Below are 12,420 nucleotides of genomic sequence, written 5' to 3'. Positions count from 1 at the left end.
TAACAGAGGAGGAGAAAGACCTCGGGGTCTTGGTAGACCGCAGGATGACTATGAGTCGACAATGTGACGTGGCGGTGAAAAAAGTCAATGCGGTCTTGGGATGCATTAGGTGAGGTATATCTAGTAGGAATAAGGAGGTGCTGCTTCCGTTGTATAAGGCGCTAGTGAGACCACATTTGGAGTACTGTGTGCAGTTCTGGTCTCCCATGTTTAAAAAAGATGAACTCAAACTGGAACGGGTACAGAGAAGGGCCACTAGAATGATCAGAGGAATGGAAAACCTATCGTATGAAAGGAGACTGGAGGAGCTCGGGTTGTTTAGTCTGTCCAAACGAAGGCTGAGGGGGGATATGATTGCTCTCTTTAAATATATCAGAGGGATAAATACCAGGGAGGGAGAGGAACTATTCCAGCTCAGTACTAATGTGGACACAAGAACGAATGGATATAAACTGGCTGTGGGGAAGTTTAGGCTTGAAATAAGACGAAGGTTTCTGACCGTCAGAGGGGTGAAATATTGGAACAGCCTTCCGAGGGAAACGGTGGGGGCAAAGGACCTGTCTGGTTTCAAGATTAAGTTAGATAAGTTTATGGAGGGAATGGTTTAATGGAAAAACATGATTTTAGCCAAAGGAATACCGTGCCAAGGCAGGTAAATAGTATAATGGCTAACGAGGGTCAGGCTGGAGACTCTTGCCTACATGCTCGGGGTTTTACTGATCGCCATATTTGGGGTCGGGAAGGAATTTTCCTCCAGGGTAGATTGGCTGAGGCCCTGGAGGTTTTTCGCCTTCCTCCGCAGCATGGGGCCGGGATCGCTAGCAGGAGGGTTCTCTGCCAATTGAAGTCACTAAGCCACAGGATTTGGGGACTTCAACAGCAGAGTCAAGGGAAAGGGTAGGGATGGCTTTGTGGCCTGCAATATGCAGGGGGTCAGACCAGATGATCATAATGGTCCCTTCTGACCTTAAAGTCTATGAGTCTATGAGACCTTGATATATCTGGAGCAATGGAAAAACTGGACAAAGCAAAGTCATACCTACAGTCTTACCGGTCAGATGAGGGATTTCAAAACATTCTGAAGAGTGCACAGAAGTTGGCAGAGGAACTTCACACTGAAGCTATTTTCCCACCCATTCAAGAATACGAGAGTCACCGAAGAAGAAGACATTTAGATTACGAGGCACGGGATAATCCCATAAGAGACCCCAAACAACAATTCAAAGTTGAATTCTTTAACCAGATGCTAGATTGTGCAATACAGCTCAAGGAATGCAGCAGTATATTTGGGATGTTGTATGATATTCCAAAACTCCTCACTATACCTGAAGACCTACACCAGCAATGCAGGGCACTGAAGACAGTGTTGACACATGATGACATGCGTGATATTGATGTGAGTGATTTAGGTGATGAACTGAAAGCCCTTTCAAGATACATTTCGGCAGGATCAACTCCAAAGGCTGTTCTGGAATATATGTGCACAAATAAGATGACCACCCTCTTTCCAAATGCCTTTGTTGCTCTGCGCATACTTCTAACACTTCCTGTAACAGTTGCCAGTGGAGAACACAGCTTCTCCAAGCTGAAGTTAATAAAAACACATCTACGCTCCACAATGACACAGGAGAGTCTGGTTGGCCTTGCAACCATCTCAATAGAGCATGAGCTGGCCCAGACTGTGGACCTTCAGGAAGCAGTTCAAATCTTTGCAGCCAAGAAGGCATGGAAAGCACTATTTTGATTAGTCAAACAGATAAAAATACCAGTGTTTACTATGCAGAAAAGAAAAGTTACATTTGCTGTTCAGGTGTTTGAAAGTTAAGTGTTACTTAAAATTTTTGAACAAGGCATTTTAAGTTGTTTGTTCTCCTTTAGTAGGGTAGGTAGCAGAGCAGTACCATGAGAGGAGTAAAACAGGAAGAAGGCAGAATTGAGACCTTTCAAAGTTTTGGCCCAAGCGAGAGGGCATGGGGGCGTCATTTGAGTTCCCCACCTCAGGTCCCAAAATGTTGTGGGCCAGCCCTGACTGAGGCAGGCACACATAACTGTCATGCTGTGTGGCCTGCTGTTGGAAGGCACCCCAGGTAGGGACTGCCCTGTCACACCAATATAGAAAGTTTAGTCTCATAGTAAAGTCTGGAGCAAAGTTCCAAACTACATTCATAGTAAAATAAATACCAATATTATTAATGGCATTGGAAGAAATTAATGCATCAAAAAGGAAGAAAACGTCTTTGAAATGTTGGGTTTTTCTTGTCGCTCTGCCACGTGACAGAAATTTGACTACTTTGGGATAGGTTTTGCCATGCTCTAAAAGTTGGTCAGCATTTATACATGCAAGTAATCTCATTACATGCAATAAGACTGTATGCAGAGGTAAATACCAACTTGAGTAAAGATCTGTGCCTCTGTGTTCAGTATTACCGACCTTTGTTTCTTCATGAAATTTGGTCCAATACATTTTATTCATCAAAACCATCATGAGGAGAATAATGTACCACTAGTGTAGTTAGATCTAAACATTCAAAGCTCATGAATTGTACCCCAATGTTATGAGACTTGAAGAAAATAATTTGGGGGTTCTTTTTTTTGCCTCCTGGTTTTTGAGTCTTCAGAAAACACTTTTCAAGCTTTGCTCCAGTCATGTAGGCTAGAAACTTGATTTTTTTAATTGATGAAAGCTGAGATTCTTATGTAATCACAAGTTTCCAGAAGGAAAACAGCAAATATCACAAGATTCACAATAAAAATTGTGTGAGTTGGCAAATCTTATTATATTTAAATCAGGCTTGCCATCCTATAACCTTCTATTCTCCATCTTCCCTCCAATACATTTTTTATGAAAGGGGTAAAAAGTGAGGTGGCAAAGTTTGCAGATGATACTAAACTGCTCAAGATAGTTAAGACCAAAGCAGACTGTGAAGAACTTCAAAAAGAGCTCACAAAACTAAGTGATTGGGCAACAAATGGCAAATGAAATTTAATGTGGATAAATGTAAAGTAATGCACATTGGGAAAAATAACCCCAACTGTACATACAATATGATGGGGGCTAATTTAGCTACAACTAATCAGGAAAAAGATCTTGGAGTCATCATGGATAGTTCTCTGAAGATGTCTATGCAGTGTGCAGCGGCAGTCAAAAAAGCAAACAGGATGTTAGGAATCATTAAAAAGGGGATAGAGAATAAGACGGAGAATATCTTATTGCCCTTATATAAATCCATGGTACGCCCACATCTTGAAGACTGCATACAGATGTGGTCTCCTCATCTCAAAAAAGATATACTGGCATTAGAAAAGGTTCAGAGAAGGGCAACTAAGGCCTTGGCTACACTTACCCGCTAGTTCGACGGCTGGAAATCGAACTTCTGGGTTCGACTTATCGCGTCTAGTCTGGACGCGATAAGTCGAACCCGGAAGTGCTCGCCGTCGACTGCGGTACTCCAGCTCGGCGAGAGGAGTACCGCGGAGTCGACGGGGGAGCCTGCCTGCCGAGTGTGGACCAAGGTAAGTTCGAACTAAGGTACTTCGACTTCAGCTACGTTATTCACGTAGCTGAAGTTGCGTACCTTAGTTCAAATTAGGGGGGTAGTGTAGACCAAGCCTAAAATGAATAGGGGTTTGGAATGGGTCCCATATGAGGAGAGATTAAAGAGGCTAGGACTTTTCAGCTTGGAAAAGAGGAGACTAAGGGGGGATATTATAGAGATATATAAAATCATGAGTGATGTGGAAAAAGTGAATAAGGAAAAGTTATTTACTTGTTCCCATAATATAAGAACTAGGGGCCACCAAATGAAATTAATGGGCAGCAGGTTTAAAACAAATAAAAGGAAGTAATTCTTCACACAGTGCACAGTCAACTTGTGGAACTCCTTGCCTGAGCAGGTTGTGAAGGCTAGGACTATAACAGGGTTTAAAAGAGAACTGGATAAATTCATGGAGGTTAAGTCCATTAATGGCTATTAGCCAGGACGTGTAAGGAATGGTGTCCCTAGCCTCTGTTTGTCAGAGAGTGGTGATGGATGGCAGGAGAGAGATCACTTGATCATTACCAGTTAGGTTCACTCCCTCTGGGGCACCTGGCATTGGCCACGGTCAGTAGACAGGATACTGGGCTGGATGGACCTTTGGTCTGACCCAATATGGCCGTTCTTATGTTCTTATGTAAAAATGCAAATAGAGGGCACAGTTCTACAGCCCTTATTGGCATTGTTGACACCCGTGAATTCACTGTCTGATCTCACACCATTGTAAATGAGGATTACTCCTTTTTGAGCATTTTCTGGCTTTGGGCCATGGGTACGCATATAACCAAAAAAATCCATGTCCTGGATTCTGATGCTGAACTTCTGTGCTCTAGGTCTGGCTCCCTGAAATCACATAGGGCAGGATTCAGCAAGGTACTTAACTATGTACACAACTTTAAGATGTGCCCATCGCTAAGCATGTGAGCAGTTCAGTCCTATGTCCTTAAAGTAAGGCACGTGTTTAAGTATTTTACTGAGATCCAGTTCTGCAGGCTGTGTTCATATTGAGCCAGGAAGGAGTATTTTGGGAGGATGTTTGGTTGTATAGAGCCCCCCTCGCTGATTTATTAGTGCACACAAGAAATCTGACATTGTGGGCTCCCTCTGGGCCTGCCAGGATACTACAAAGGTAACGGTAGTTTGTACCCATTTTGGAGGGACAAGTGAAGAGTGTATGTGATAATACTGTACAGACTGTGTATTGACTTTATGTTTTGGCAGACATCAAGATTTATTGTCCCTTGAGGTAAATATTTATATCCTGGGTCAATACATCTTGATTTTTTCAGCTCAACACAAGTCAATAATTGCTTATCATAACAATCTAGACCTGAGGTCCAAATGGAGATTTTGAAAGTGGAGAAGCTGATGCTTTGTTACATCTCTGTACTAGAAAGAATACCACTTTATTGTGTGTGGATTTAAGGACATAGATATTAAGTGTATTTTAGCTCTTATATTATAAAATGTATGTATCAGATCTTATTAATCAAACAAATATTTACTTTTTTGATGATGGATCATTTGAATGAGGAAAAAAATCAGTAACATTTTTTTAAAATGTGTTTTTCATTATCTTACTTTTTTTAAGGCTTTGGCATGTTCTCTTTCAGGTGGCCTGGCATTAGCTCAAGTACTATTTTTTTATGTGAAATACCTGGTTCTCTTTGGTATTCCTGCTCTTATTATTCGAATGGATGGACTCAAACCTCCAGCTTTACCTCGCTGTGTGAGCACAATGCACAGTTTCACTGGAATGTGGAGGTCAGTAAGTTTCATTTATTATTGATATATGACAGTAATTTTTCAGTGTATTGATGGGGTGTGTGTTCTGAACTATTCTTTAACTTTTCATCTTTTACATGATCTTCAGTTTGATGATTACTTTTTTTCATGCCACAGAGATAAATGGAAGCCTGCCTTTCAAGATTTTCATTGTCTTAATGATTAGAATTAGATCAATGCCACTTGACTCCATTAAGCTGACTATTTTTTTCTAGATATTTATGAAATATGATTCATTTTTCAATCTTGGTCCAAAAAACACCCTTCAGTTGAAAATTCATTCAGAGAAGGATAAGAAATATATGAATAGTTACCCTGAGAGGAGAGTTGTGATTATAACACTTTAATAGGAAGAAAACTGTATATATGAAGAAACCTTTCCATAGCATTAGCATGTTTAAAAAAAAATTGTTCGTATTTTAGCATGAAATTCTGGTCTCCCCCAGGTCTGAGTAAACTTTATGGGCAATCAAAATGAAAACTGTGGTTGTGAAGCTTAGAAATTGCTTTAAATAATTAAGCCTGTCAGCTCTTCGGTGCCAGGTCTCCTTTTTAACTGTGTGTTTGTACAGGGCCTAGCAAGATGAGGGCCCTACCAAATTCATGGCCATCTGTGAAATCTGGTTTCCCACCATGAAATCTGGTCTTGTGTGCCTTTACCCTATACTATACAGATTTCACAGGGGAGACAAGCATTTCTCAAATTAGGGGTCCTGACCCAAAGTGAGTTCTGGGGTGTGTATGTCAAAATGTTATTTTAGGGGGGGTTGCAGTATTGCCATCCTTACTTCTGTACTGCCTTCAGAGTTGGGCAGCTGGAGGGTGGCGGCTGTTGGCCGGGCGCCCAGCTCTGAAGGCAGCAACCCACCAGCAGCAGCGCAGAAGTAAGTGTGGCAATACCATACCATGCCACCCTTACTTCTGCACTGCTGCCTTCAGAGCTGGGTGGCCAGAGAATGGCGGCTGCTAACTGAGGGCCCAGCTCTGCAGGCAGTAGTGCAGAAGTAAGGGTGGCAATACCATGCCATCCTTTTTTCTGTGCTGCTGCTGGTGGCAGTTCTGCTTTCAGAGCTGGGCTCCCAGCCAGCAAGCACTGCTCTGCAGCTGCCCAGCTCTGAAGGCAGCGCCGCTGCAAGCAGCAGTGCAGAAGTAAGGGTAGCAGTACCGCAACACCCTCTACAATAACCTTGCGACCCCTCTCCCCCACAACTCCTTTTTGGGTCAGGACTCCTACAATTACAACAATGAAATTTCAGATTTAAATATCTGAACTAATGAAATTTACAATTTTTAAAATCCTATGGCTGTGAAATTGACCAAAATGGGCTGTGAATTTGGTAGGGCCGAATGATGAGGCTTGATGTGGTGGGGATTCTACGTACAGTTGTAATACAAATAAAACTTTTTCCTTTTCCTTTCTTTAAATGAGTGGGCCTGCATGCTGCACTACTATCAGGACTGATTTGGATGATTTTTTTTTTATGCCAGAAGCTAACCATAACAAAGAAAACTAATTATTTACCAGGCTTTTGCTTTGTGGCAGTAGAAAACATCCCAAAAAGGAATGGGTTATGTGGCTGAGGTTGGAGGGGAATAAATAAGACATTTTAAAATAGTTAAAAATCCAAACTACTTAATAAGAGACACCTTTGGATTAGAGTCTCCTTTGAAATTGTGAACTGAACTTTTGACCCTTCAGGTTGAAAAAGAAATCTTTTGTTTTTTGCCAGCCTGTGAGCTGATAGCAACATCTTTTGGCCTGTCTGGACTTTGAAAGCAGAGTTTGAATCAGTAGCCAGTGTTTTCCTGCTGTGTCAATTATTACTCTGTGGAATCTGAGCATTGCTCCTGAGGTGTAAACTAAATTGAACATCAGCACAAATACAGACAATATTACTGTATTTGATAACAATTCTTCCATGGTCTATTTGTATTGACTGTGAAGGTAGAGTGACTGCCTTTTTTTTTTTTTTTTTTTTTAAAGCTTTCGGTACACTTCCAAAAATATATATTAAATATTTTAGTTATAACATTTTCAAATTTTATTAGATCATTGAAACTTTTGTTCCACTAGGTAACCAGATTTAGATTGTTTTGCAATTGTACAGTAGAAGAAAAATGTGGTGGTGTTTTTTGCCAAAATGTCTCATTCACTGATGTGCATAGGGAACAATCATGGCCAGAAATAATTAAATATGATATTTCACAGATCGGATTTGTGTATTGAAACCAGTTCACGTCCAGCTGATTTGATGTGTTGCTATGAAAGCCATATGAGTGGTAGAATTTCCCATGGCTACTAGTGAATTATGGGTCAATTTCAGTTATCTAAGAAATCTCACATAGCTTGCCCTCTGCATCCCCTGAGTTATGATTCTCTCATACCCTTACAGTTAAACTCATGAATCACTGCTATCCACAGGGCTGCAATCCTTATTATGTGTTCAGTGCCTTATATAGAAATATCACCATCAGAGGTGGAAGGTAGAATAACAACCTTTGTTTTTAGTCTAGAGGTCTGACTATCTCAGGAGTACCTGGTCATCCCATCAAGAATTTCAGTAATGTATCTTGGCTGCATCCAGGGTATCAAAAAGGTTGGAAAGCAAAAGAGCTTGTGTTTTGAGGTCTAGGAAACTGTTGTTGTCTAATTCTGATACAAACTCTGTATTTAATTTGTGTGTTACCAAGCTTCAATGACTACCCTCAACAGCTGTGTCACAATTACAGTAGTAATAGGATGAGGCCTGCTCTTAATGGTGTGCAACATGAAGACTTGCACTAGAATCTGGCTTTATGGGACAACAAAAATCAGAGGCTGATAAAGACTCTTAGGACTAAGGTGGGGAATAGAATATTACCAAATACATAAAACAAATACAGACTAGAGTGTAGTGGTGACAAGCAGACACTGTCAGTGAAACAGAGGTTTAAAGATGGCATTCAGAGAGTATAAAAGCACGATGATACTCGCATTGATAGATTCATGCAGCCCCTAGGTATAGTAGAGTGTGAGGCTATGGAGATTAGGAGGATAATGCTAATGGCACACGCAAAGCAAGGATATCAGCTGAGTAAGGATTTCACTATTGTTCCAGGTAGATTGGACAAATTGATTTTGTTCTTACACCAGCATCTCGTGTCCTTAAAGCATAGAAACAGAGATGCTTGCGTTGCAGACTCATGCAGGAGTTCCTAGTAATGATTGGTACTTGCCTGTTTCATGGTGTGATGTAGCATGTAGAATGTCTTGGGACCAGGAAGAAAAATGCCGTGGTCTGTTGTTGAAAATATTAGGAGAGCTCAAGAAATAAAGAAGACTGCAGAGAAACAATCCATGTGCTCCCCATATGACACTAAACAATTATCCAACAGAGTGTCTATTGCAAAATGCATGCATATGAAAAAAAATAGTAATAAAGAGGCATGTTACCCTATTTGACAGTAAACTGTTGCTAATTTTTACTTTACTAGTCCAAAAATGTTTGTCTTCAGAAAAAATCAGCAGTCTCTCTCCAACTCTCATCAAGGATACAGTTACTAAGTGTGGTAGTGAGGTTTCATATGATTAAGATGTCATTGTTTTTACTAAAATTTACTAGCACATTATGCAGTATTATCATAAATAATTGAAACTAACTGCATTTGTGAAAATAGTGTGATATCCAGCTCTGGATTTATGCAAGATGGGACAATAGCTCAGTGACAGACCAGGATAGAGTCTTTAACTGGCTCTTAATGACTGCATTTCCAAATTTCAGCCACAGGGAATCAAACTGCCTCTTATTTAGAGAATTAGCAAGAATATTGTAACATCAAGGTAGCTAAGCACATGTGATAAGAACCAGTATTGTTGGAGGCTTAAAAATGCTTAAAGAAATCCTTCTAGGCTAATGCCTGCTATACAGATCCTTAGGCTAGAAGCAAATAGTTCAGCAAAACTAGAAGAGACTGAATTCCAGTGTGGCTCTAACAGCTTTACACTGATACTCAGAAATTAGTTCTGGTTGGAAAAGTGCCCTCCTAGTGGGATACTGATGATTAAGGGTCTGGAAACTAGGGATCTAACAGATAAATAATATACATTACAACACCTGCTAATGTCAATGTGTCACTACAGAGGATGATTCCTGCAGGGGAATTCAGCGGAGAAGCCTGTTAAATATTTTCCAGAATTTTTAATTAGCCCATATGCTGTTTATGAAGAAAAGTGTGTTTCTCTTTCATGTGCCCATCCTACTTGTTCAGTGAGTATGGAGCACATGCATATGCAAAAGTAAATGATCAATGTATCTTGAAATCCTATGGAAACACCATAAACTCCCTCTTACAGGAAGACATTTACTGTTAGGGACTACAGTGTGGAGACACGGAAACACAGCTATGCTTCTTCCTCCTCTCCCTTTCCTGGGTAAGCAGTGCTCCCCCACAGCTCCCCATTCTCCTTGGACAGTGCAGCCTGAGTTTCCCCCTACTGTTTCCATCTACTTTAACCACTCTATTATCTAGGGTCCAGTCTTTACTGGCCTCACAGCCAGACTTAAACATGTTTCAATCCTGGCATCTGCAAAATACTGTATTACAGTTTGGAGGCAAGTGTGGGGGTGGGAACAGACATTTCTTAAAAAATGGTTTTAAGACATTGTTTTAGCCTAGGCTCGGTGAAGCCTTGAAGATGAGGACTCTCCAGGAAAGGGTAGGAAGGAGTTTGTCGGAGACAGGTTTTTCTAGGAATATCTTTCTGATTTGTACATCCAGAATGGAGGAAATGTAATTGGAGAGCGGTAGAAACAAATCTCAGCCAGGAGCATTAATGTGTTGAGCAAGGGGATAGAGAAAGGTCTGGCATTTTGAGCTGCCATGTGATAGATTCCAGGTTGCATTCCATGCTTAGCACCCTAATTCTTGTCCATATAGGTGTTTGAAGTGATGTGTCTCCAGAAAGAAGGAGAAAGATTTGTGCCACTGCAAATGATAGACCCTGCTCACAGAGAGCAAACATGGTTCTCTGCTGGGAACTTCAGTCTTATCCTCAAGATAAAAAATCTTGGAGTATGGCATGGACCAGATGGGAAATGCTTCTGCCTAGAGGCAGAATGTGCTGGCCTGCAGGGCAGGAGCCAAGCTCTGTGATTCTGTTGTGTTATCAACAGAGCAGCTAAAATGTTGCTGGAACAATGTGCATTGACTTGCTGTGTGATGGAAAAAGTAGCTACTCTAGCTCAGGAAAATGTTGCCAAGAGTTAGTTTGTGTGTGTGTGTGTGTGTGTGTGTGTGCATGTGTAATATTATGTTAAAAATATCCCACACATATTTTGGTGACATCAGATAGTTGCAGCTGGGTTATGATTTGAAGGAGATTATGTTTAGATCAATCTAGGTCATCTGCCTCCTTATTGTTAATGGATTACTTTATATGATGAGAGTATATTATTTACGCTAGATCTTAGGGAATTGTAAATTATAGGCTAGAAATTTACTGTAGGTTAATAATATTCCTGGCTGTAAATGTGCAGTATAAAACAGGCCTATAAAGTGTCTCTGTACCTGCCTGTGACGGGGTCAAGACTCACCACTGCTGGCACCTCCCACTGGTTGCTCTGGGAATTAGCTCTGTCCAGTCATGGAGCACCCTCTGCACATGGTGTCTTGCCGACTTTCTGCTCTGCTGCCTTGGGATCTGCGTTGCTCCCCACTTGGTGGCATCCTCTTCAGGACAATGCCCTCCGGCAGTGCCCACTACTCCAGTCTCACTCCCTTCTGGGGTGTATGTGTGTGTTTAACAGCAGTCTTTGCTCTTGTACCTGCTGGAGTGGCCAACCACAACCCCAAAGTCTAGCCCCTTAGCTCAGGGGCAAGTTGCAGTCTGTATTGGCCACAGTCCAATGTAGCCAGGTTCAGTATAAGGGGAAAAGGGGGGGACCCAGGCCCACCCGCTGCTCTGGGTCCCGACCCAGAGACGCTCTAAGGCAACCTCTTTCTACCCTCCGTTCCCCTCTTGTCCGCCTTTCTTCCCTGGGCCACTTCCCCTTTGTCCCTATGCACCTTCTCGGCTCTTTGTAGCGGGGTCCACAGCCCGGCAGGTAACGGGGCTGGAGCTCTCTCCTGCTCCCCGCTTCCCCCAGCCTGCCCAGCTCTGCTCTGTCCAAGATGCTGGCTCCTTACCTCAGGAGCCAGTCCTCCTCCCTTGTTAGGGAGAGCCTGACTTCTCTGCTAGGCAGCCTTTACATAGGCTGCCTCTTTCTGCCCTGATTGGCTCCCCACAAGCCTTTGTTGATTGCTGACCGTCTGCACAGCCTCAAAGGCCTGTTCCAGTCCTTTTCTCAGAGGGTGGGGCAACCGCCCCACCACACACCCTCCCCCTTAAGAATGTTCCTGGTGCGGGGGGGGGGGGGCGAAGAGGTCCCTGTCTCCACAGCACCCCTCACAGCTGGGCCCACAGGAAATCCCTCTCTTCACTCAGGCTCTCCATCATCTGGAGCAACCTTCTTCCCTCTTCTTGGGTCTGGGTTCCCACCGTAGCCTGCTCGGCTCCCATATGGGTTGCCCTCCCTGTCTGGGTTCCCACCGTATCCTGCTTGGCTCCCGTATGGATTCCCCTCCCTGTCTAGGTTCCCACTGTAGCCCTCCCGGCTCTTGTGTGGGTTCCCAGGTTTGTCTGGGGCCTCTCCGCCCCCGACCATTCTTTGTTTGGGGCTCCAGCTTCCCTGTCCCTCCCCCCTAGTCAGGCTCTGACTGGGCCCCTGGATCGGTGCTCCCCCTTCCTGTAAAGGGGCAGTGCCTTTTTAGATGGCCCTCTTTGTGGCACTGGAAGCATGTCTTGTGTCTTCCCCGGGCCACGGCCTTCCCACAATTCGTTTTAGGCCTAGCCCTTCCCTCAGGACTAGCCTGGACCCTGTGAGTCCTATAGGGGCACTCCCTTTTCATGTGCCCAGGCTCCCCACAGGCCCAAAAAGTTTGGGGCCTCCCTGTTACCCTCACAGGGGGCATTTTTACTGAGTGGGGTCTCTTTACTCCTTCCCAGTAGGGGCACTCCCTTCTGAAGTGTCCCAGTTGCCCACAGGCGAAACAGTCTAGAAGTTCAGGTCCTGGCCTCCCG

The 12,420-nt window shown here is 43.1% G+C and overlaps 1 protein-coding gene across 8 annotated transcripts in view; it reads left to right on the top strand.

The window, feature by feature from the left end:
• The window catches only part of HHAT (hedgehog acyltransferase), a 354,454-nt gene that overhangs the window by 88,294 nt on the left and 253,740 nt on the right, over positions 1 to 12,420 (top strand). For all 8 annotated transcript variants that reach the window (XM_024101211.3, XM_005301226.4, XM_024101209.3 and 5 more), the window contains exon 8: positions 5,150 to 5,300. In XM_024101211.3, the coding sequence (XP_023956979.2) occupies positions 5,150 to 5,300 (151 nt within the window). The remainder of the gene's footprint in view (positions 1 to 5,149; positions 5,301 to 12,420) is intronic.

Source organism: Chrysemys picta, chromosome 3, assembly GCF_011386835.1.
Source record: "Chrysemys picta bellii isolate R12L10 chromosome 3, ASM1138683v2, whole genome shotgun sequence".
Taxonomy (NCBI): Eukaryota; Metazoa; Chordata; order Testudines; family Emydidae; genus Chrysemys; species Chrysemys picta.
The sequence above is the reverse complement of the archived record's forward strand: the minus strand, read 5'-3'. Positions and strand labels throughout refer to the sequence as shown.